General features: G+C 66.3%; 2 protein-coding genes across 4 annotated transcripts in view; both read right to left on the reverse strand.

Moving 5' to 3' along the window:
- Positions 1 to 150: 150 nt before the first annotated feature.
- Positions 151 to 8,706, reverse strand: NLRX1 (NLR family member X1). Of its 2 annotated transcripts, XM_019547084.1 has the most exons (10): positions 8,602 to 8,706; positions 7,919 to 7,972; positions 6,365 to 6,491; positions 6,129 to 6,189; positions 5,668 to 5,765; positions 4,918 to 5,534; positions 3,155 to 4,554; positions 1,945 to 2,031; positions 1,545 to 1,796; positions 151 to 1,195 (listed from the first exon to the last, which is right to left on the reverse strand). In XM_019547084.1, the coding sequence occupies exons 3-10, from the start codon at positions 6,471 to 6,473 to the stop codon at positions 877 to 879; spliced, it is 2,943 nt and encodes a 980-aa protein (XP_019402629.1). In that variant the 5' UTR covers positions 6,474 to 6,491; positions 7,919 to 7,972; positions 8,602 to 8,706; the 3' UTR covers positions 151 to 876. The 2 variants fall into 2 exon arrangements, with proteins under 2 accessions (XP_019402629.1, XP_019402630.1); XM_019547085.1 differs by lacking the exons at positions 7,919 to 7,972; positions 8,602 to 8,706 and adding an exon at positions 7,269 to 7,374.
- A 3,661-nt stretch (positions 8,707 to 12,367) lies between these two features.
- ABCG4 (ATP binding cassette subfamily G member 4) overlaps positions 12,368 to 23,376 on the reverse strand; it is a 12,813-nt gene continuing 1,804 nt past the window's right edge. Inside the window, exons 1-14 of one of the 2 annotated variants that reach the window (XM_019547095.1) lie at positions 22,412 to 22,640; positions 19,118 to 19,235; positions 18,841 to 18,973; positions 18,489 to 18,539; positions 18,075 to 18,220; positions 17,687 to 17,810; positions 17,486 to 17,600; positions 16,885 to 17,024; positions 16,539 to 16,637; positions 16,217 to 16,385; positions 15,627 to 15,727; positions 15,304 to 15,462; positions 14,918 to 15,036; positions 12,368 to 14,426 (exon numbers count right to left, since the gene is read on the reverse strand). In XM_019547095.1, coding sequence (XP_019402640.1) covers positions 14,201 to 14,426; positions 14,918 to 15,036; positions 15,304 to 15,462; positions 15,627 to 15,727; positions 16,217 to 16,385; positions 16,539 to 16,637; positions 16,885 to 17,024; positions 17,486 to 17,600; positions 17,687 to 17,810; positions 18,075 to 18,220; positions 18,489 to 18,539; positions 18,841 to 18,973; positions 19,118 to 19,235; positions 22,412 to 22,640 — 1,929 coding nt within the window. In that variant the 3' untranslated portion in view covers positions 12,368 to 14,200. Of the gene's footprint in view, positions 14,427 to 14,917; positions 15,037 to 15,303; positions 15,463 to 15,626; positions 15,728 to 16,216; positions 16,386 to 16,538; positions 16,638 to 16,884; positions 17,025 to 17,485; positions 17,601 to 17,686; positions 17,811 to 18,074; positions 18,221 to 18,488; positions 18,540 to 18,840; positions 18,974 to 19,117; positions 19,236 to 22,411; positions 22,650 to 23,376 lie in introns of those variants that run through there. The other variant, XM_019547094.1, reaches the window with a different exon arrangement.

Consider the following 23,376-nt stretch of genomic DNA (forward strand, 5'->3'; position numbering starts at 1 on the left):
TCCAGCCCCCGCAACAGCCTCTGAAGCCCCATGTCCCCCACAGCCCCCCACAGCAGGGCAGCCCCTTCCCCCAGCCAACCCAGAGCAGCCACCCCATCCCGCCACTGGGACCCCGCGGGCAGCCGAACAGAGCGGGTTTGGGATAACGCATGCAGTGGAAGCACCGTGGCTTAGTTTTAATGACACGCAGGCCTCGTCCAGCACCACTCCTGCCCTTCCCAGGCCTTCCCTCCGTGGGCCATATGCTGCCCCGGTCTATACAGGATGCGGAGCGGAGCTGGGCACGGGCGCGCGCCTGGATATTGGCTCAGCCCGGCCAGGGGCTGCTGTTTCAAGGACTCTCAGGACAGCTCAAGTTGGAGGTGGGTTGGTACAAAGTAGGGCCCGGCCCCAGCCCCAGCCCCAGCCCCCTTCCTCGGGACCTCTGCCCACCTGGCAGCCCAGGGGCCAGTGCCATGCCCAGCCCCTACCGAGCTCAGCTGCAGCATGGTGAGGGGTAGCGGGCGCTGGGCAAGCGGGCGCCAGCTGGGCTCATGGGGCAGCCCAGGGGAGCAGGGTTATGGCTACCGGGCTACCCCCGGGACTCATGATGCCATCACATGAGGCCTGGTCCGGGGACCGCGCAGCAAGACTGAACGCTGGGGAAGAAGGAGGGGAGGTGTTTCTCTAGCACCAGGTCTGGCCACGAGGCACGTGAGGGTGTGGGCGAGGGCAGAGCCCCAAGGTGGGCACAACAGCACCATGTGCAGCGTGGCAGGGAGCTGCCGTGACCTCTCTGCTCTCCGGAGCTGCAGCTGAGCTGAGGCCTCACAAACTCATGGCACTGCGGGAGCCTCCCCGCGCCACCCCCACAGGCCTGCGAGGGCCGGGCGGGGCTCAGAGCGCCCCCTGCTGGATCTTGCCCAGCATCCCCTTGACCTCACGCTCCACCCGCCACAGCTTGGCCTTCTTCCAGAGGTTGCGGGTCTGGCGCCGGCTGCTCTGCAGGTCCTGCAGCAGCAGGGCCAGGTGCTGCTGCACGCGGTCGCGGTCCCACACGGGCAGGTTCGTCCGGGCCACGCTCAGGATGTGGCGCCAGTAGCTGGACACGTCCGCGCCCACGGTGAGGAACACCAGCACCTTGACGCCGTCGCGGTCCGTGCGCAGGCCCTGCAGCGCCCGCTTGCCCTCCTCGCTGATCTCGTTGAAGTACAGGCTGGGGGAGCAGGACGGCAGGGTGAGGTGAGGTCGGGGGGAGCGCCAGACGCCGCCCTTGGGGCCCCCGGGAAGGAGACGGGCCAGCGGAGCAAGATGGCAGGGCAAGGGGGATGTCGGGTGCAGTCCTCGCAGCCCTGGGGAAGGAGATGGGCCATCGACAGGGCCCCGCGGGAGAGGAGTGGGGCCAGGGAGATTGTGGGGGCAGTAGCTAATGAGGGGCAATTGGTAGCTCAGCCCCAAGCAAGGGGCAACAAGGGGGCACCAGAAGGGGCAGCTGGCCTAGGAGTGCTCCCGGGGGGGGCCGCGGGGCCTAGGCTGAGCGGGAGAGAAGGAGCCTGGGGACTCACTGCACTTTATCCAGCGTCGGGTGCTGCTTGGCCACCTCCACCAGCCCCAGGGCCGCCTCGTCCGTCACCGCGTTGTAGCCCACGTTGAGCTCCTGCAGGTGCTGGTTCTGGGCCAGGCTGCGGGCCACGAGCGCCACGCCGCGGTCCCCCAGCGAGGTGTGCAGCAGCGACAGGTGCCTCAGCGAGCGGTTGCCGGCGATGGCCTCGGCCAGGTGCTGCGCCCCCTGCTCCATCAGCGGGTTGTCGGAGAGCCTGGGGGGAGCGGGCAGGTCACGGCGGGAGGGGCCGGGCTTCCCCGCTCCTGCCCCAGGGCTCAGAGGCCTTCCCCGCCACCCGAGACTGAGACGGGGGCTCCCGTGTCCCGCACACCCGGGCAGCGGCTGCCGCCCCCAGCGCTCACCTCAGCGAGCTCACCGCACACTTGTCGTGCAGGAGCAGGTCCCGGATCACCTGGCAGGCATCAGGGCCCAGGCTGTTGAGCTGCAAACTGAGGCAGAGCCAGAGGTCAGCCAGCCCTGCCAGCAGACCCTTCCTGCCCCCACCACCCAACGAGGGCCCAGGCTCCGCAGCCAGGCCAGGAGGTGATGCCCAGGGGAGGACAGCGTCTCCTGGGGCAGCCCCAGGGCAGGGCACCTTGGTCTGGGCTTTACAGCCCATGTGCCTGGGTCCTGCTCCTGGGTCCTGCAGGCACCGCCTCACCTAACCCCTGTTCACAAAGCTTCTGCACTGCAGCGAAACCCTGCGACGCCCTCCCCAGGGAGCCCCGGCCGCCCTGACGGTCCAGAGCCCCCTCCTTCCTGCCCACGGCGCATCCCCGGCTTCACGCTCCTGCCCTTCGGCTCGATCCGCTCTGGTTCCCTACCTGGCGCCTCCTCCCAGCTCTGTCCACAGGGCCCAACCAGCCCCCAGCCCCTCTGGCAGAAAAGCACAGCTCCCCACGCCCCGACGTGCCTGGCAGCCCTGTTCTCGGGCGTGGGCTAGGTTGCACGCGTGACGCCCCTGAGCGCTGGCCCAGCGGGCACCGTGCGAGTGGGCAGCGCCAGGGGCTTGCTCTGGAGACACCAGTGCAGGAGGACTGGCCAGGCCCAGCCAGGCAGAGGACACAGCAAGGCTCCGCGGTACAGACAGGAGGACCGTGGGGGTCCTTGCCATGGGAAGCAGCCCCAAGCAGCCCCCCACCCCAGCAGAGGCAGTGGGATTGCAGCCTTGCCCCTTGCCCTCTCTCCTGATGGCAGCCCGCCACCCCCTGGGGGAAGGCGATATTGCAGCGCCAGGCGTGCAAGAGCTGGCGGCATCACGCACAGAGGCCTGCCGGGGCTGTGGTGCCCTTTGATCTAACAAGGAGAGCCCGAGAAACAACACGGCTGGAAGCTGGGGTGGGGTGGGGGTGGGGGGAAGCCCCATCCAAGGAGCCATTGCAAGAGCTCTGCAGGGCCCAGCTGCCTGCAGACAGGCTGCTCCCATCAGCAAGGGGCTCTGCCTGATCAGACCGATGACCCTGCCCCTCACCCAGCGCTGGCAGCTCCCAGGCGCCGGGCAAGCAGCCGGCGCTGGCAAAGCCCAGGCAAGCCCCGGCGTGCAGGCGCAGCCCGGCCCCGGCAGGACTCAACTGGAGCGTCTTGCACCGCAGCAGGACGGGGAAGAGCATCCGCAGGCTGTCGGCGTCGAGGTGGCACAGGGCCAGGTTGAGCTGTTCCACCTTGTGCCCGGCGGTGCCCAGGATGGAGGCCAGCACGGCACACTTGAGCGGGGTCATCTTGACGGAGGAGAGGTTGAGGGCCGGCAGGGAGCGCACGGCCTCGGCGGCGAAGCGCTCGTTCTGGAACTCGTGCAGGAAGAAGAGGTAATCCATCAGCTCGGACGGGGGCAGCCCCTTGCGGCCGTTGCGGATGACGGTCTTCTTCATGGCCTTGGCGATCTCGAAGGCCGCCAGGTTCTTGATGGAGCAGCCCAGCTGCTCCAGGATGGCCCGGTTGCGACGCGAGAGGAGCCCGCCCATGAAGATGGGGAAGAGCTCGAAGACCTCATCGTCGGAGGCATCGTCGGGGTGGCGCAGGGGGCCCTCCACGCCCAGGATGCTGGAGTCCATCTGGTCCAGCACGTCGTCGTTGAAGTAGTCCTCCTCCCGGAAGAGCTCGGTGGCCATGGTGCGGGCGATGGTGTCGCGGTCCTTGCTGCCCAGCCGCTGGAAGTAGCGGGGGAACATCTTGAGGAGGTTGAAGAGCAGCGGCAGGACCCGCAGAGGCAGGACCTTGGAGACGATGCTGAGCACCACGGCCACGTCCTCGCTCACCTTGCTGATGAGCTCAGACACCTCCTGGCCCACGCGCTGCCCCAGCGTCTTCTTCTCGCCCAGCACCACGTAGAGGGCAGCCAGGTACTCCTGCATGGCGGGGATGGTGAAGACGAAGGTGTGCTCCTTCCCCGGTTGCACGCAGGGCGAGAGGAAGAAGCGGAAGGCATCGCTGCGGAAGACGCTGAGGAGGTTGAGCTCGCTCTCCGTCTTCATGGCCCCCTCCAAGCAGCGCCGCAGGTCCTCCTCCGAGAAGCACGTCTGCCGTGACGTCACCCCCTCATGTGCCAGCTTGCCCACCGTCTTGGCCACGTACTTCATCATGGAGATCTGCGTGGGGTCGGTGCTGTCCAGCACCTCCCCGCTGAAGTTGAGCCGCAGGAAGCTGGTGTAGATGCCCGTCAGGGTCTGGGCGGGCGGCACGGCCCGGGCGTAGTGGAGGAAGTGCAGGGTGGTGCAGACCAGCCAGCAGTAGGAGGGCAGGAAGCAGGCCTCCGCGATCTGGTTGTGACGCTCCAGGTTCCTCGAGAGCATCTCCACCAGGTTGTTGTTCTCCCCCGCGCCGCCCTCCTCGCAGCCCGGCTGGCTCAGGCGCAGCTGGAAGTACAGCTTCTGGAGGTGGGTGTCCGAGAAGCCGCAGATCTCGGCGTAGCGGCCCACGAACTTGCTGGGGATGCGGCGCACGGCGGACGGGCGCGTGGTGACGATGATGCTGGCCTGGAACCAGAGCAGACACCCACAGATTTAACGCCGTGGGTCCCCCGGGATCATACGGGCCTGATCTTTGGGGTGCGGAGCTGGTTTTGCTCACGCTGCCTCAGGGATGAAACCGCCCCCGCCATGGGCACTCCCACGCCTCTCCACCTAGGCTTCGAGGCTGAGAACCGAGGCAGCCAGGATGGCTGGGTTTCCCAGCGCTGCAGGGCAGGGGGGTCCCTCTTGGACCCTGGCACTGGCTCTGCCTTTACCACACTGGCGACAGGAGCCATCAGTGGTGCGGGGCAAGTTTCCCCAGTGGGTCTGCCCACGTCCCACCCCCAACTGCTCCCATCCTCTGCCCCACGGGCGCACGGGGCAGACCTCCGGCAGCAGGTAATTCCTCAGCAGGTTGACCACAATGGCGGTGGGCGGCACGGGCTCGCTGGGGTCGCAGCACAGCTCAGTGCTGGCCAGGCGGAAGTCCAGGTTGAGGCGCTCGAGGCCGTTGAGGACGAAGAGGGTGCTGAGGTTGGCGGAGCCCAGGTGCGGCACCACCTTGCGCAGGTGCAGGTACTTCTTGGTGATGAGGCGCTGCAGCGAGATGGGGCCGCTACTCTGGGACAGGTCCTCGCAGGAGAAGGGCACGACCACCTCGAAGCGGGGCAGGCGCCCGTGGCACCAGTCCACCACCATCTTCTTGATGAGGGTGCTCTTGCCCGTGCCCACGGTGCCGTACAACACCACGGTCCTGACCTGCCGCCCGCAGGCGTCCGCGTCAAAGAGGTTCTGCAAGCCGATGACGCGGCTGTCGGGCGCCTGCAGCTGGTTCTGGACGGTCGGGTCGGGCGAGGGCTTCAGGATGTCCTCCAGGGAGCTCTCCCGGATGACGGGGTCCACGTGCACCGCGTCCAGCGAGAAGGAGGGGCCAAACTGCCGCTCCTCGTTGGGCTGTTGGCTGAACCAGTCCAGCAGGCTCTTGCGGTGCTTCTGGATGGCATCTGTGGGGCAGGCAGAGGCTTGTGAGCGGGAGAAGGGCAGGATGCAGGAGCAGGCCGAGCCCTCTGGCAGCCCCAGGGCCAGTCGTCCGTGGCTCCCCCTGCCGTACCAGGTCCCCGCGGCGCTAGGCCTTACCAGAAGAAGCCACGTTCCTCAGCATCATCTGGCCATGGCGGGCAGAGCCAGGCTGGGCTGCGCTCTCCTGGAGTCCTCCCTGGTCGCCAACAAAGCTCCTGCAGGATGGGGCAAGGTTGATGAGGAAGGCAGGGCACCGGACAAGCTCTAGGCAAGTGTCTCCCTCACTCCCTATCTGCTGGGGGGGGGATTTGAACGCATGACCGTGTGCTGACAGGCTCCACAGCCGGGCCCTCTGAAGAGCCAGGGCACGGGCACCAGCTGAAAGGGCCTGGACCCCCCCAGTTCCGGTGTCCTGGGAGAGGGGCTCCAGCATGGGCATGGCCTGGCTTGATTGCTTCATCCGTGGGACGGGAAGTGCCCGAGGGAGCTGCCGACCCCCATGCACCCAGGCCCCTGCACGCACCCTCCTGGAGCACCCAAGTCCTTGTGTGCCCCCTCCCCGAGTGGCTGTGCCTTACCTGAGTGGGGAGGCACGGCCTGCAGGGAGGAGCCCTCGGAGGAAGAAGCTGGTCTTGGCACCTGCAGGGAACCGCGGGGAAGTCAGAGGAGCAGGACAGGGGGAGCACTGCCAGCGGGCACCACCTGCACCCCCATGCCCAGGCTGCCTGCCTCAGCGTGCACCCTCCTCCATGAGGGGAGGTCTCTGCACTGGCAGCTGCAATGGGGCTGGGCTGGAGGGCCCTGCCAGTCTTACCTGGTGCAAAGGCAGGGAGCGGGTGCAGGATCCCCCGGGCATCCCACCGAGCTCCCTGGAGCCAGCTCCAGCCCAGCCTGGCCTGGGGAAGACACCACCGGCATTGCATGGCCACGGCCTTTTTCAGCTGAAAGTCAGGGAGAGAGGGCTCAGCGCAGCATCCATGGCCCCGGGTGCTGCCAGGGTTGCCCTGGAGCAATGAGGGGGGCAATGCCGGAGCCTGCTTTTGCAGGGGGGCAGTCTCCTATCCAGCCTCCGGAGCTGGGAACCAGCCCAGGGGAACCCCAGGAAGCGCCTCATGATGGGTGGGGGGGCATGGACAGCGCTACCTTCCCCCTCACAGTCCTTCCTGGTGCCCGGATCCCAGCCCCCTGGCCGGAGGGGTCACTGGTCCAGTCTTCCTGGACACAAACCTCTGCCGCTCCCTGTGGCTCCTGCCCTGGGCAAGGGGCTCTCAGGGCCTTTATACTGTTGGCACGGCCTGGCCAGCAAAGAAGCACTGGGAGCAGGGAGGGGAAGGAATGGGGTAGAGCTGGGGGCAGGAAATGGGCAGAGATAGCCTGCACCCCAGGGCACCTGTCTGAGACACAGGCAGGGGAAGGACTTTCCTGTGCCCTGGGGTCCCCAGGGTGAACAGTCACTCCAGAGTGAAGCTGGTGCAAGCTGGGGATAGCCAGGTCTCAAGCTGGCAGCAGACTCCCATGGGCCAGGCTGAATCAATCCATGGGCAGAAAAGAGCATCTCTGGCGCCCATGTGAGGCCGGGGGCTGGGGCCTGCTGGGGGTAGGAGCGGAGGCTTGGGGCGCAACCCCGGGAGCTGACAGCACTGCAAGCAGGGGGGGCTGAGGTAGAGGCAGGGAGGGCAGAGAGGGAAGGAAGGAAGTGGGGCAGATCCTCCAAGTACCTGGATGGTTCAAGGCTTTACCCCTCACCCTGGCCATGCCCAGCAGGGGAGGGTCCAGGCCGGACGTCGCCCTGCAGCTGCCAGGTCTCGGGCTGGTGGGCCCAGGGCCCTCCCCACCCCAGCGCCCTCGTTCCCATGCTGCGGCAGCCAACGCGGCATCAACCCCGCTGGCAGATGGATGGGATGAGCTGGCTGTGCTGGGAGGGAGAGGCCAGGTCGAGCCACCCGAGCCTCCTCCCCTTAAAGCAGCAGGCTGGAGCTCAGGATGCGGGGGCTGCATGGCACCAAAACCGGAGCGTGGAGAAGGCGCTGGCAGGCAGGGAACTGGGAGCACATGGGGGCCCATGAGGGGCCCTGGCTGGGCTGCATCCCCCACCCGAGTCCTGTGCTGCTGGGACGCGTTGTCCCCAAACAGAGCTCACTGGGAGCTGTGCAACCCTGTGGGAAGGGGCTGAGTGGGTCCCCAGCCCAGTCCTGGGCTCGAAGGGCATATAGACGGCGACGGCTGGCTCAGCCCATGCCCAGACAGGGCACAGACAACCCAGCCTGGCAGGAGCAGAGGGGCCAGGGCTGCGGCGGGGCCGGGGGTCTGCGAGCACAGGCTTGATGGAAGGGTTAAGGCGTGGGATGCTCCCCACACCAGGCCTCACCTGCGCTCTTCTGACTCAGCCTCTGCATGGGCTCCACCCTGCTGCTCCTCCATCCTAGGGGACCAAGACGGGAGAGCTGAGGAACCTGCTGGGGAAGGTCCCGGCACCGCCTCTGCCCCGCCCAGGGCCCTGGGGCAGCATCAGGAGTGTTTGGGGAAACCGAGGCACAAGCAGGGGCCGGCGCCCGAGCTGGAACCCAGGAGTCCCGGCTCTGGATTCCCGCGCGGCCACCGCCGGGGGCGAGGCGCAGCACAGAAGCCAGGCGTCCGAGCTGCCAGCCTGGCTCTCGGGGACGGCGTGGGGGCCCTGTGACAACCCGGCCCCCCGCCTGGGCCTGGGTGCTTGCCAGGGCCATATTGGGAGTTAATCCTGAGCTGGATATAATCTCTAGCCCCCCTTCGAGGGCTCCCTGCAGCAGCCTCTGCCCTTGGTGGCTGTCCCGAGAAGCCAGGGTGACAGCTGCAGGGAGGTGACAGCTGCAGGGAGCCCCCCTTGCAGGGCTGCTGGCTTCCCACCCTGCCCGCAGAGGCCCCCAGTGCCCCCACCTGGGCAGCTGCCCTGCCAGGAGGAGCCAGCCCGGAGACCCCCAGCCCACGCAGGGTGTGGGGCTCGGGAGAGCGCCCGTGGGAGGGGCAGCCCAGCCCAAGTGGAGGGGAGCACGGAGCGGGCAGGTCAGGGGTTACCGGCTGGGGGTCCCGTGCCCTCGGCGCGGCTAGGTCTGCTCTCCCCACACCCTGGCCTCTGCCCTGTCACTCTTCCTGCCGCGCCTGTTCCGATTCTGGTGTCTCTGGCTGCAACTTCCTGCAAGCGTGGCCCTGCCTCCTCTCCACTGTTGGCTGGGGATGCAGCCAAGACCGGGCGGGGAGGGCAGAGCCGTGCAGCCGGGCAGAGCTGGGCCATTCCTGTGGCTGGGGCTGATCCTGCTGGGGCTCCAGACTGACACGGTCAATGAGGGCACAGGCTGGGCCAGCCCTGGAGGGGGCAGCTCTGACCCCTCTTCCACGCTGGGCCCCCAGGCATCGCCTGGCCCCACTGATGGGGGTAGGCTGGATGAGCATGGGTGTCGCCCCCCGCCCCCAGCCTGGGCTGACCAGCTGACAGGGGAAGGGGTGGGGTGAGTAAACTGGACAAGGAGATGGGGTCCCCAAGGAGGGCAAGTCCAGCACCAGGCAGGGGCCCCAGGCTGTGCTGTGGGCTCCGGGATGGGGCTTTCTCATGGCCCAGGCCCTCGCAGGGATTCGGGCACCAGGATGGGGGGGATGTGCCTTGCTACTCCTATCCTGAGGCTGTGCAGACAGCCACCAGCCCAGGGGCACAGGGCAGGGCAGGGAGGCAGCCACCACAGTGGTGTGCCCGTGCCCGGGGTGGCCGTGTCCTCTGGCCCGCGGAGGCCAGGACTGCGGACTGGGGCTGCCCCAGCTCCTCCCTCTGGGGCCCTGATCCTGGCTGGAGAGGGAGTGGTTGCCAGAGCTGCTCACCCGTCTGGCGTTTCCTGTCAGCGCAGGCTCAGGGAAATGCCCTGTAGCCCTGCCCTGGCAGGGGCCTGCACTGTGGCACAGCGGGACCCCCACCCAGGCCCCTCCGAACCCCCGCGCTCCCACCCCTTCCGCACAAGGGCAGGCTCGGGCCACGCTGGCTCCCAGCCACATGCACTGGTCAGCGTGCCACACAGCTGCCCCTCAGCCGGCACACGCATGCAGATGCACACATACCCTGCCACACTGCCTCACGCCTGCATCCCCCTGCCCACACCATTACACACAAACACCTTCACACCAGGACCTGATGCCTAATGCTACACACACACACACACACACACACACACACACACACACACACACACACACACACACGCGTGTGCATACACGTGCACACAGCCACACGGCTCCATGCATGCACCCCATCCCATACACCACTACTGTTGCACAGACTGGTGCCTACAGCATTGCACACAAGCCAAACACCAGCATGCACATGATCACACCAGGACACACTGCATGCACGCTATATATGTACACACACGCACAGGCGCAGAGGGGCAAGGCCATCTGCCCCATCCAGTATAAATATAGGTTTTATTGAGGTGTGAAACCCAATGAGCACAGCTGGCATCCCAATAACACTGACATCAACTGCAAAATACCTGCCTGGGCAGCCACTCCTGCAGCCCTCCGGCCTGGGCTGGGGCAGAAACCTTCCCCCGGCAAAATCTCTCCTAGGAGACCAGCTAGAAGTCTGGAAACCCAGGGACCCGCATGCACGTGCACATGCACGTGCATTCAGCAGAACCCTTTCACCTGGCACTGCCCCTTGGACACGCAGTGACACGCCAACAAAGCAGAGCCCGGCTCCCCGGGAAGCTCCCAGTGGGCAGGGACTCGCTGGCTGGTTGTTCTCCATGAAGTTTGAGGCTGCGGCTTCATGATGTGCTGTGCATCGCTGTGTCCCGGGCTGATACGGCTACTGGCAAAGCCCTGTTGGCACCTGGCGGCAGCAGCAGGGAAGTGGAGAGGCGGCCAGGCAATGCCAGGGCCCACATCTGATGCGCTGGCTTTGGCCTGTTGCCCCAGCCCAGGGGCTTGCACTGCAGCTCTCATTCCCTAGCCCGGGGGCCAACAAGCCATGCCAGCACCTCCCTTGCAGATGCCCTGCACCGTCTCACCACACCTCAAGCAGGGAAGGGCAGGGATGACGCTGTCTGTGGCTGCTTGTCATGGGTTGCCGGCGTGGACGGACCCGAGTGTGGGAGCCACTAGCCTGTCCCTTCCCGTGCTGCATGCACACGAGCTCCCTGTGCCTGCCCATCCCTACCCACACACTGGGAGGCCACTGGGAAAGCAAGGGGGGAGGCGCGGGGCACAGGAACAAGCCAGAGGACCCACCTCCACGAACACTGTTTGCACGCAGAAAACAAAGCGCTGCTTATTGCCTGATCGTGGGATGCCTGGCACGGACACACACACACACACGTGCACGCGCGCACACACGTCCGCCCCGCACGGGGCCCCAGCCGCCCGCTCCGTGGAACCGGCCGCCCTCCGGCCGCACTGAGCCACGTTAGCACCAGCGGGTTGATAGTGACCCCTCCCACCACGGAGGAGGACGTGCAAGGCGGTACCTGGTTGTGTGTGTAGCGGCGGGGTTGGGGGCCAAAGGGGTGCTCGCAGGAGAGGCCACACCTGTCCTGGCAGGGAGAAGGAGCCATCCCGGGGGTGACACCATTAAAAACAGGCCACTCTCGCCCCTGCAGCCACACGGAAGATCACGCGTGCTGCTGTGGGGGAAAGAGCAGTGCCTGGCGGAGACGGATGGGCTGGGTGGCTGGAGCGGCGTGGTGGGCACCAACCCTCCCTGATCCACACCTCTCCTCTTCCATAACCAAAGGAGATGAACAGGATTTTCTTGGAAAGGGAGTAGATGCTGCTCCCTGACCCTCAGCTTTGTATCACCCCCCCAAGAGTCACCCATGACATCTGAGCCCCACAGGACGCTCCCTGGTAAAGTGCATCACAGCCAATGTCCCCTGGGGCTGCCAGGGCACGAGGCCACGTCCTGGCACCCCCGGCCACGGCTGGAGCTGGCCCACTGTCACTAGCCACACCTGCAGGAGCCCCAGGTCAGACCTCATGGTGCGGGGACACAGCGCTTTGGTTGCTTAGGTTTTGGACTCAACTGAGGAAGGAGAGGCAGGACCCAGCTGCCTGCCAGGCCACGAGCTGCGGGCAGCTGGCATTATTGCTGTGGGCAGCAGGTTGGGCAGCGTGTCCCCTCCCCACCCTCCACCAGAAGGGCACACGCCACATGCCACAGGGCAGCGGGCTCCCCTGCGCTCAGTGCACCCCAGCCACCAGGAGCAGGGCCAGGCACCCGGAGGACCCGAGGGCACTGTGGCCTGGTCCATGGGGCCAGGGGCAGGGCAGCTCTGCCAGGCTCCTTGAGCCGTGACTCAAGCTCAGTGCAAACATGCTGCGTTACTTGCATTTGAGTGCTGGGATTGTGATCCGCAAAGAGCAGCGTGGCCCATACGGCAGCCAGGGAGCTGGGACCAGAACCAACGCTGCAGAGTAAAGCAGGGTAGGGGGGCATGGGCCAGCCTGATGGGACCCCAAGCCACGTTGGCTCCTCTTGGGCAGCACAAACCCCTTGGAGGCCACGGGATGGCTCTTATCAGCCATTTCTCATGTCCAGGGGCTCAAACTCACCCCGTGGCCTGGGCTGAATCTAGAGCTGGATCCGCACCCGGTGGTGGCAGAGACGGGGCCAGCGATGGAAGCAGAAGGGAAGTGGCCCTAGGCCAAGTGACCCAAGGCAAGCACAGCCCTCGCTTGCTCCCTGCCACCACCAGCCAGCAGGGCCCCATAGCCCCGGATCCTGCACCAGGCCACGCACCCAAATGCCCTGGCCCACCATGGGCCGGGCAGGCCAGAGAGAACGGCTCAGCTCTGCCCAGGCCTCTCCCGACCCCGTCCCAGGTGGCTGCCAGCCCCGCAGCCCTCGTCCCACTCAACCCCTCTGAGCCCTGGACCGCGGTGCTTTCCTGACTGCCCAGGTCTTGCATGGCTAAAACGGGGGCCCCAGCATACTAGCCAGCTGGCACAGGGCCCCTGCCTCCTGGCAAGCCAGCATGGCAAAATGAGGCCACCTGAGCTGGAATCAGGCCACGGTCCCAACTCCAGCCCCCTGGCTATCAAGCCACAGGGCTTCAGATTCAACATTCATCTGAAAGACAACTCTTTGGCTGCACTGAAACAGGAAACCACGGGCTACACCCCCCACGGGCCATGCCACGGTCTCCTATGCAAACACTGACCACAGCAGGCCCGGCTCAGTGGGCAGGATGAGACCAGCTCTCAGCAGAGCGAGGGCTCCATCGCCAGAGGTTGACATGCTCTGAGCAGCTCAGAGATGCTCTGCACCAGACGTCTGAGCTCGGAGCACCGGGCAATCTCCACCGAAGCAATCGTTTCTCTTGCCCCCTGAGCTCCCCCTGCTCCAAGGTTTCTGCAGCAGCAGCTCCAGTCTGGGTCCCATCCTGAGTCCAAAGCACCAGGACCTGCTCCTGACCAGCTGATTCAGCATCACGGCCCTGGTGGGGACGGGACCACACCTGCGTGTCCCAGCTGGGGGCTGGCCGGGGGGCGCAGGAGCAAGCAGGGATGTGAAGCACTGGGGCCGGGGGGAATCCGGCCCAGACGCTCTTCTCACGGGTGAGGGCTGATTCTCATCTCGCGCTGGTGTGAAGCAGCAATGATGCAGCCCCTTGGCAGTCCCCTGGCACTAGCAAGCGGCGCCCGATCCCTCCACAGCTCCTTGCGACGTGCTTCCTTTTGCAGGGGGCAGCCAGTCCGCTCCACCTCGGTGCCGGTCAGCTCCACTCTCTCCAGTCACAGCCCGGGGGGACGTGCAGCCCCAGCAGGGAGCAGGGGGGAGACAACCCCTCACCCCTGCCCCCTGCCCAAATCGTAGCCCTGAAATGGTTCTGCTCCCGTCAGATCCTGCCAATGCCGCAGCTGGGAGTCCTGACCCAAGAGCATCCTTCCCACTGCCCTTTTCCAGGCCGGCCAAGGGAAGGGACCCCCAAGCCTTCTTCTGCCTAGCCCCCATATGACAGGCTGCTGGGGTTTCATTTGGTTTCAGGTTTTTCTTAAGAAAAAAGGGGCTTTTACAAAAACCAAATAGACGGTGGGGGGGTGGGGGGCTGTGTCTTGGTGCTGTGCTAACGACAATCACAAAAGCCTCGGGCAACGGAGTCTGCAGGGCTGTCCGTCTTCTTCGGCACACGGGCACACATGCGGCTGGACGGCGACAAGCAGGCAGGTCAACGACGGCACGACACACTGCGCTACAAAACTGCGCTTCGTGGGGGGCGGCCTGGCCACCACGGCCCCCTCCAGGGGGGTTCACGGATGCACAACCCCCTCCCTCCAGCAGCAAAGCTTTGGGGACCTGTTCTCTCGCTCTCATCAGGCTTTGAACACAGCTGCCTCCTGTGGGTCCAGCGCTAGGGTCCTACGGTGGTGGGTGGAGGAGAGGGCCGGCGTGAGGAAGGGACCCCAAGTCCATGGGCCGGGGGGCGGGGGAGGGGCATGACGCATTCCAGATCTGTACAAAACGTCGGCGATGAGGCGCGTGGAAAGGTTAAAACAGTTCCGAGACGTCGCAAAATCCTTCTCGACTGTGCCGGGCCGGGCGGCACCAGCCCAACCGCAGGGACCGTGTCCGGCGGGATTGTCCGTGCCGCGGCGGCTCCGGTCTGGGGAAGGCGTCCGGCCCAGGGACCCTTTATCTCTCTGACTTCACCTTGTAGCGGAGCACCAAGTACGCCAGGAGCCGCAGGGTGAGGAAGAAGATGCCCAGGACAATGAAGTCCAGGTAGAGCTTGGCCTCCTCGACGTCCAGCTCCTGCAGGATGCGGGCAGGTTCCTTGAAGGGGCAGAAATCCTCCTGGCACTCCAGATCCTCACGCCCCATGGCATAAATGGTGAGGATGACGCCCTCAAAGCCATACCTGTGTGTGCAACAGACACAGCGTCACCCCGACGGGCACCAGCACGGGCAGGGCTGGCTATTGGCATCCTGATGGGCGTTGAGGCCCATGCGGGGCAGGTCTGCACCCTGCTGCAGCCAGATGCTCGCAGGGGACCCCAAGCTGGTTACAGCCCTGCACCCCAGAAAGCCAGCTAAGAGGGGTGCCAGAAAGGGGCTCCTAGGCCAGGTACCAGCACAAGAGTGCACCAGGGTGCAGACAGGAGTGATACCAGCACTGCTGCGTGGCACTGAGCCTCAGGCCATCACTTTCCCCCAGGACAGCTTCAGGTCTATGCCCCCAGCAAGAGGCACCAGGCTTCCCCACCCCCCAGCAGCTCCCCATCCATGGAGCTGGGTGTCACTGCCCCAGGAGAGGGTCCCCAGGCACAGGGGGTGCTGGACATGCCCCAGGCCCTCGCCAGCGAAGCATCCACGGGAACACTCAAGGCCCAGTCCCGCCGCGCTGCCCACCTGACGTAGGAGACGTAGGAGCTCCACTGCAGGTACGTGGGGATGGTCTTGAAGCTGACGAAGAAGCCTGAGAAGAGCAGGACGGGGATGGCAGTGACCGGCCCCACGAACGTGGCCACCTGGGACAGAGGCAGCGGGGAGTCAGGCGCTGCGATAGGGCAGGGAGCCCCCTCGGCGCGCATGCTGACGCAGCTGGCTCACACCCAGTGCACGCACACGTGTGCTGGATGTCATGCCTGGCTCGCTCGTGCCCTCATATGTGCACGCACTTCCTCGCTAACAGCGTGTGCCCCCTTGCACACACGGTCACGCACCCTCACGCCCTGGCACCGCCGATGATCACATGCTGCCCCAGCCTTCCCTGGCCCACCCAGAGCCCCTCTGACCTGCAGGGAGGTGGAGGCAGCTCCGATGAGGAGCCCCAGGGACTGGGCCACCAGGGCAGTGGAGGTGGCCAGGGCAGAGAAGAGGAGGAAGCGCGTGGCCTCGGGGGGCTGGCCCGTCATCCAGTACACGATGCTGCAGTAGGCGATGGGGCAAATCACCTGCAGGGCAGGAGGTGGAGGGGCAGGGATGCTCAGATGCCTTGGGCAGCTCCCAGCACAGGACTAGCAGCTCTGGACCCCTCCCCTGGCACAGCATGTCCAGGGCCCACGGGACCCCCGTTCCTGGGAAGGCTGCCTTGCATCGCTCTCCCCCCTCTCCTCACCTGGAAGGGCACATCCGCCATGGTCTTGGCCAGGTAATAGGCCTTCAGGCTGTACCAGTAGTTGAGGTGCTCTCTCAGGAACACGGACATCTCCAGGGGGACTGCAGAGGCAGAGGGGCACGATCAGCAGCCTGGGGAGGGCCCCGGATCAGCCCCCAAAACCCAGCTGGGCTCTGGATTGCCTGTCCCTCCCCCCAGGCTCATGCCAAGAGCTGGAGACTGCCCAGGAGTGAGCATCTCGGGGGCCCCACGGCAGGAGCTGATGGGCATTGGGATGGAGCTCTTTTGGCTGGAAAGCCGGGGTGCGGCAGGCAGCAACTCTGTCCAAGCCAGGGGGTCTCTCAGAAAGACCCTGGCCCTGTCCCTCATCTCCGCATGCAGGGAGCCAGAGCTCAGCCCCCAGCAGTGCCCGCCCTGCCACCCTGGCTCAGACCCAGGCCGGGGCAGCAGCAGTCTCATGCACCAGCAGACATGGTAAAGCCAGGGATTTCAATGCAGGATCAAACCATGCCCCCCAGCCCAGGGCCTGCCTAGGATGGGGGCACTCATGAGCTCCCATCACGGGCCCGGGGGTGGGGCGGTCTCCTTACAGGTGAGGACGGTGGGCATCAGCGCAGCAAACATGAGGAAGAGCATGGAGAAGAAGAGGAAGCCGGTGTTGTTGAAGACCTTGCTGGCATCGTTGCCGATGTGCAGGTAGAGCAGCCCGATGAGCACCCCAATGCAGACGTGCGACATGAAGCGCAGGTGCGTCAGGACCTGCCGGGCAGCACCGGACAGGCCACGCTCAGGGATCGGCCCAGCCACTCGGCACCTCCACCCCGCGCGGCCCTTGCCCTGTGCCCCCTTCTGATCCCCGTTTCCCCCCGCAGGCCTGGGCTCTGGCCCCTTCACACCCGCCTCGCCGTGTACCGTGTCTCTCAGGATGCACATGAAGGTTCGCTTGAAGAGGATGCAGAACTGGGTCGTGGTGCTGGTGGCGAATGTGTGGCTCTCGATGTGATCCGCGTCCTGGAGCCACGGGGAGAGGGGGAGTCAGGGACCAGCGCCCGCTCCCCTGGTATCTCCCAGAGCCCAGCCAGCCCTGCCTGCTCCCTGCACCCCACCTGCCTCTCAGGCCCCCTTGAAGGGGGTCGTGCCCATCGGCTGGGCAGGGTGGCAGCAGGGGGCTGCCGGGGCATGGGAAGAAGTCCCTCGGGGCTCTGCAGGACGACCCACCCCCCACCCGGCGCAGCAGGCTGGCCCAGCCCGAGCTCACCGTCAGGCAGTGGGCCGGGCACGAGGGATCGTTCTTGTCGGGGCTGCTCTTCTTCTCGACCATGGTGCACATCCCGTTCTGGACGGCGCGGAACAGGACGGGGTTGAGGTCTCCGTACTCGCCCGAGGCCACCTCAATAACTGGGGACCCACAGAGCAGGGGCTGAGCCGCGCCGGGTCCAGCCGCGCTCCCGCCCAGCGCCGAGCTCCGGGGAGGGAAGGCGGGGGTCTGGCTCGGGCAGCCAGAGCAGAGGCTGCTCCCCATGGGCAAGCAAGCGCCCATTCCCCTCCAAGGCTCTCGGGGCACTCGGCGAATGTCCCTGCCCCGAGCTCCGAGGGAGGGGACCTGCCACGCAGAAAATGCAGCTGCTTCTGGGGGGCGGATAGCGGTAGCTCAGCCAGCCACCATGCAAAGAGCTTAGGACAGGAAGGGAAGGATGCTCCCACACCCCAGGACAGGCTCGTGTGAGCTGGAGCACGCCGGGACAGCGGCCCCAGCATCCCAGCTCCCAGGGCAGCTGGGGGGAGCTCTGGGCGGTGGGGCCAGCCCAGTCCCCCCAGCACCCACAGGGAAGGCAGGTTGGCACAGGCTGGGCACTTACTGAAGTCGGCAGGGTTGTGGTAGGTGGGACAGTACAGGCCCAGCCCCTTCAGGTATGGGATGAGGTTGGTCACCACCCCCTTGAAGATGCACTGGCCCTGGCTCAGGATGTAGAGCTGCAAGAGAGCACAGGCAGGGGTGGCAGGGCGCCGCGCGGCCCCAGGCCCCAGAACCAGCGCGGGGGGTGGACCGGGGTGCTGACCTTGTCGAACATCTCGAAGAGCTTGGCGCTGGGCTGGTGGATGGTGCAGATGATGGTGCGGCCGCCCTGGGCCAGGGACCGCATGAGGGAGACCACCTGGAAGCAGGAGGCGCTGTCCAGGCCGCTGCAGCGGGGGACGGGGGGCAGGAGAGAGAAGAGGGGGCAGGTGAAACCAGGCAGGGAGGAGACAACACAGCCTGCGCACAGGGGCTTTTGGGGGGGCTGCCCAGCTGCCCCTGGTCTGGGGACTCAGCCCCGACAACCCCCTGGCCCCGCTGGCTCACCCCACGATGCCCCAGCTGCAAAGCCTCCCAAATTCCCACCCCGGGCTCACTGAGCCAGGCAGGCCCTAGGATGGGGTCCCTGGGGACGGGGGCACGGCGCTCACCTGGTGGGCTCATCGAAGAACATGACCGGGGGGTTGTTGACGAGCTCGAGGGCAATGGCGAGGCGCTTGCACTGGCCCCCGGACAGCGACATGGTGCGGGTGTAGGAGCACTCCAGCAGCCCCAGCGCGGTCAGGATCTCGTTCACCTGCACCCCACGCACGTGCAGACATGCACGCGCACACACACACACACACACACACACGGGGTCACTTGTGGCTGGGCTCAGGGCCCCTGATGCCACCTGCCCCGCGTGGCGCAGGACAACGCCTCCGAGTGCCCCCGTGCTTTGGCAGGGGCTGGCACACCCAGCACGTCTCCCTGCCTCTGCCCACGTCCCAGCCGGGCCCGGGAGGGCTGGGCCATGCTGCTGTCCTCCTCCCACCACCCCCTTGTCACCGAGTCCCCAGACTCACCAGCTCCTTCTTCACCTCTTGCTTCTCGCTCAGCTTCAGGTTAGCGGAGACCTGGGGGGACGGGAGAAGACCCCAGGGCTCAGGAGGGGGCTGGCAGGGCAGGGTAGGTGCACGCCGGGACAGCGGCCCCAGCATCCCAGCTCCCAGGGCAGCTGGGATGGAGCAGGGAGTGGGGGACAAGAGGAGCCCTCCACCACCCTGCTACGAGCATCAGGCTCCCGAGTAACAGCAGCTCCCGGCCGCAGCTGGGACCACCAAGGGCACTTGCGTTGCTCCCGCGTGGTGCCGGCCAGAGCCCAGTGCCCAGCCCCAAGGGCCAGACAGGTCCGACCCCCAACCCGTGGGCACTCACCATCATGGCCTCCAGCACGGTGAGGTGGGGCAGCAGCATGTCGTCCTGCATGATGTAGCAGGACATCTTGCGGAAGGTGCGCAGGTCCCGTGGTCGCCCATTCACCAGGATCTGCCCCTTCATCCCCGTCTCCCTGGAGACACGGGCGAGTGCTGGTGAGGAGCGGGCAGCCCCGTGCCCTAGGGGCCTGCCGGCGAGACCCCGGCTCCCCTTCGCTGATACCCGGGCGGCCAGCCCTGCAGCACAGCCCCCGGCCCGCACCCCGACCCGGCCTCACCTGTACCCGGCCAGGATATTCATGAGCGTGGACTTCCCGGCGCCCGAGGGGCCCATGATCCCGATGAGCTCACGCCTGCAAAACTTCCCACACAGGCATTTCAGCAGTGTCTTGTATCCTGGGGACAGGGGGGAAGCCTTGAAGCCTTGCCGAGCAGCCCAGAGCCTCTTGGGATGATGCTTTAGGCCAAGGCAAGTGCCTGGGTGCATGGGTGGGAGCCCCCAGTGAGTGGAGTGTGGACCCAGAGACTGTCCAGCCCTCGGCTAGGCAGGACGCACAAGTCCTGTATGGCGGCAGGTGGGCTCTGAAAGGTTCAGAGTGGGGAAACTGAGGCACAGAGCAGCCTGGGCTCTGAAACTCATCCACCCGCACATCCAGCCCCTCAGCGGCTCTCCCGCATGATCACAGCCCCAGTCCCACACGAGAAACTTGCAAGACCGTCCGGCACTGCCCTGGCGATGCCTCCCTGCAGACCCATCCCATCAGCCCAGGGCGGAGCTGGCACGGCTCCGTGCCCCGCCTGAGCCACCTGCAGTGCCAGGACCCCAGGGCAGACGGCCTGCAAGACGGCCTTGGACCGGGACAGCGGGGTGCTGAATTTCATGAGACAGGGAGGCTGAGCCGGGGGGTGCCCAGAACAAGGGGTGGGGGGCCTGGGCAGCCCTGGCACACACTGAATGAGGCAGGAACCATGGAGCAGGCAGGTGCAGTGGCCCAAAGGAGACCACCTCCCAGCCCAGGCCTCGCCCCAAGTCTCTGAGAGCACAGCAAGGTCCTCGCGTGCCAGCGGCTGCACTGGGGTCTCCGGGATGGCACCAGGGTGTGCCAGGAGGAAGAGCTTGTGGCAGCCCCGGCCCCTGGGCCCCACGGTGGATCCAGGGCTGAGAACTGCTTTTGCATTCGGCCATGATGCAACAGCAGCCACTAATCAGACCTGGAGTTAATGCATCGCACGCCTGATTAGCAGGTCGTGGAGCTGGGAGCTGGGTGTCTGGGGAGCGCGTGCCCCGGGAACGCTCTAACAGGGGGTGAAGATCAGCAAGAGGGCTAGGATGGAGGGGGCCCGTCGCACAGAGCAGACAGGCTCCTGCCTCCTACAACCCACCCAGCTGCATGCAGCCTGGGCCCACCCAACCGCAGGCTTCAGGGCTCCAGCGGCTCAGTTAAGGGTCAGGAAGGACTCGGCAGCGGCCAGACCAATCCCTCCTGTGGGGCATCTGGGCAGCAGGGTGGGAGCAGCTGAGGGAGACCAGGGGGAGCAGAGATCCAAGCGGGAGCAGAGGCCCGAGAGGGATCTGAGTGGATTCCTGCCCCTCAAGTCGATGATCTCCCGAGGTCCCTTCCAGCCCTAATGTCTATGAAATCTATGAAGTCCAGCAGCCAAGCCGGCGCCGCACTGCTTGGCAGTGCAGGGGTTAATGCACGAACGCTGCAGCCCCAGGAAGCCCCTTGCCCCCAGCCTCATGGGACCCGGGACAGTCCCCAGGACCCATCCGCCCAGGGCTGGGGAGGTCAGTCTTGGGCAGGAAGCAACGCAGCAGAAGCTGCCCGCCAGCACCAGGAGCATGGAGCACCTGCGTGCATCATAGACCCTGTACTGCAAGGGCCTAGCAGGGATTCTCCCCTGGCTCGAGGGGCTCCACAGCCCAGTCCCTGCAGCTGTACCCCTCCCTCCCTCCCTTGCCAGGGAAGGCACAGATCCGGCATCAGGCCCGAGGATGCCCAGACAGCTCTGCCCTCGGCGTGCCCTGTCCTGCCCCTCCGCGGCCCTCCCGGGGAGCCGGATGGCTACTGCCCAGCAGCTCGCAGCCGAGTGACCTGGCTGGGGCCGCCGGCTCGGCCCCTTGGGAGGCAGGGGAAGCGGGGCACGCACAGCGCCTCCCTGCCAAGCCAGCCGCCGCGGCTCCCCACCCCCACCGCCGCTGTCACCAGCCCTGCATGGATGCTGCTCACGTCCATGGACTGCAGCCTGCAGCGCGGTTACTTGAGTTCATTGACTGCCAGTAACCCCGCAGCCACGCAGACAGCACGCAGCAGGCTGCCCACCCGGCCTCCCACCCCCAGGCTGCTGCCGGGGGGGCCAGCCTGGGCAGGGGCGGCGCACAGGGGCATCAGCATCCACCTGGGCCCCGGCTCAAGGGCCGTGGGCTCCTTCTCAAACAGCCCCGCAGCAGCGACCCCCTTTGCCTATCAGCTCCTGCCCCTTTGCAGCCCCACTCCCTGCTCACAGGCAGATCGGGGGTTGGCAGAGGCTTGGTGAGGATCTCCCCCAGAAGGCAGCATGGCCTAGCGGGGGAGCCGGGCAGCCACTGGGCTCTGCCACTGACTCGCTGGGGGACCTCTGGCATGTCCCCACCCCGTGCCCCAGTTTCCCCATCTGTATCACTGCGGCACTTCCCAAGCTCCAGGCAAGGGCCAGGAAGGTACTGGACAAAGCCGCTCCCTGCAGCAAAGCCTGGGGCAGCCGGGCACCAGGTGCCACCAGCAACGCACCCCTGCCAGGCAGCAGGGACCTCAGCCCCTGCAAACTGCAGCCAGCAGTGCCAGGATCCCAGCCGTCCCGCAGCCATGCCAGGATCTCCTTCTCATGCGTCTCCTGGGACCCTCTGATTGGCATCCCTGTAATGAGGGGAGCTAATTAAAGGAGACTACCACCCACCAGCTGCCAGCTGCCTGTTCCCCTCCCTCCAGCTCTCTGGGACCCAGAGCTGCACCCGGGCACAGGGGTGCCAGGAAAGGCCTTGGAGACAGACAGTCCCTGGGCAATCCTGTCCTGCCTTGCTACCCAAGCCCTCCCCCCAACTTCCACTAGAAACCAGTGTCCTGCCCCAGAGGTGGCTGCATTTCACCCCCTGTGCCCCAAGAGCAGGGAGAGGTTGGGGCTAAGGCCTCGGGAGCCATGTCCTCCGAACAGCAAGGACCCCCTCCTCCGCAAACCTCAGCACATCACACCCACCCTGCGTGCATGGGGATAGGAGCGGGAGGGACTTGCCCCAGCCCCTCACCGCTGCGGGGGCCGAGGTGGGAGCAGCAGGTGACTGCTATTCACTCGGCAGTCGTGGCTGCCTGGCCCAGGTGCTCGGCGCTGTACAGACGCAGCCCGAGGGCAGCTCCTGCCCAGGCTGGGAATTGCTGTGGGGCCTCTGCCCCCTCCTGTCCTGCTGGCACCGAGGAAGCACGTGGAGCAAAAGGCTCCTCTCTTTTGCCCTGATCTGCCCCAAAGCCCCCCAGCTAGATCTCCTGGGTCCCCAGCTCGTGGGGGCCTCTGTCCCCAGGGCCAGCGAAGCCGCCTACCTCTCTTCTTCCACCAGGAGCCCTCACGGACGGAGTAGGACAGGTCGATGAACTCGATGTCCACGGCCGAGCGTTTGGGCAGGTGCGAGAAGCGCTGGGCCTCCGTGATGTGGTTCTCCACCTTCTTCAGGTGGGTGGTGAGGAGCGGGGCATCCTGGGCGCCGGTGTGGCACACCGCATCCTCCAGGGCGATGGAGACGCACGCAGGGTCCAGGCCCTTCTCAGCCATGGCGCCAGGCTGCGGAGGGAGCACGCATGGCCCTGAGCTCGCCCCAGCAGGCTGCACCCGGGTCGCCCAGGCACCCCGGGCTGGGTACCCATGTGCATACCCTGCACCTCGGGGTGCCGTCCTGCTGTCCTCAGCCATGCTGGCTGTGGGGGCGACAAACCAGCCACTTCTAGGGCATGCCCGAGTCCCCAAGGATTAACCCCACCAGGGCTGGCGGGCACAGCGCTGGCCCTGCCAGGTCCCAGGACAGCAGCGAGGACGTTGCTGGCAGCAGCTGGGGCAGAGCAGCCGGGGGGAGACGTGCACTCCTGGCAGCCCCCTCGGACAGCTCTGGCCCCCTCCACTTCCCTGAGAGGGCTCAGCTGTGGCCAGACAAGGCCCCCAGCTCAACCTAGACCTAGGAGAGGCGGCCTCAGCGCCCCAGCCCCCCTGCTGCCGTGGCTCAGCCCTGCCCCGGAGGGGCTCCCGCAGCCGCGGATCCACACCACCTCAATAATTCATGGCGCTCCCACGGCTGCGCCGATGCTGGGCCCAGCTCTGGGCTCTGGCAGCAGGGCTGGGAGGGGCAGGGGGCCCTTGGCCAGCAAGGTGGGGAGCAGGATCTCCCCCCACCCAAGCCCCCTCCATCCTCGCTGCGCAGGGCAGAGATTGGGGGTGCCCTGCTACGTCCAGACAGGAGACTCCTCCAGGGCCCAGCCCCAGACGCTGTCCCAGGGAACAAAGCAAGCAGCACCAC

The sequence above is a fragment of the Crocodylus porosus genome, unplaced genomic scaffold, assembly GCF_001723895.1.
Source record: "Crocodylus porosus isolate Cpor-Errol unplaced genomic scaffold, CroPor_comp1, whole genome shotgun sequence".
NCBI classification, from domain to species: domain Eukaryota; kingdom Metazoa; phylum Chordata; order Crocodylia; family Crocodylidae; genus Crocodylus; species Crocodylus porosus.

Coding starts and splice junctions, on each gene's coding strand:
- NLRX1 (XM_019547084.1), bottom strand. CDS start 6,473: ATGCAATGCCGGTGGTGTCTTCCCCAGGCCAGGCTGGGCTGGAGCTGG. Junction 6,190..6,364: donor GCTCCCTGCCTTTGCACCAG/GTAAGACTGGCA, acceptor GGTTCCCTGCAG/GTGCCAAGACCAGCTTCTTC. Junction 5,766..6,128: donor GGCCGTGCCTCCCCACTCAG/GTAAGGCACAGC, acceptor CCCATCCTGCAG/GAGCTTTGTTGGCGACCAGG.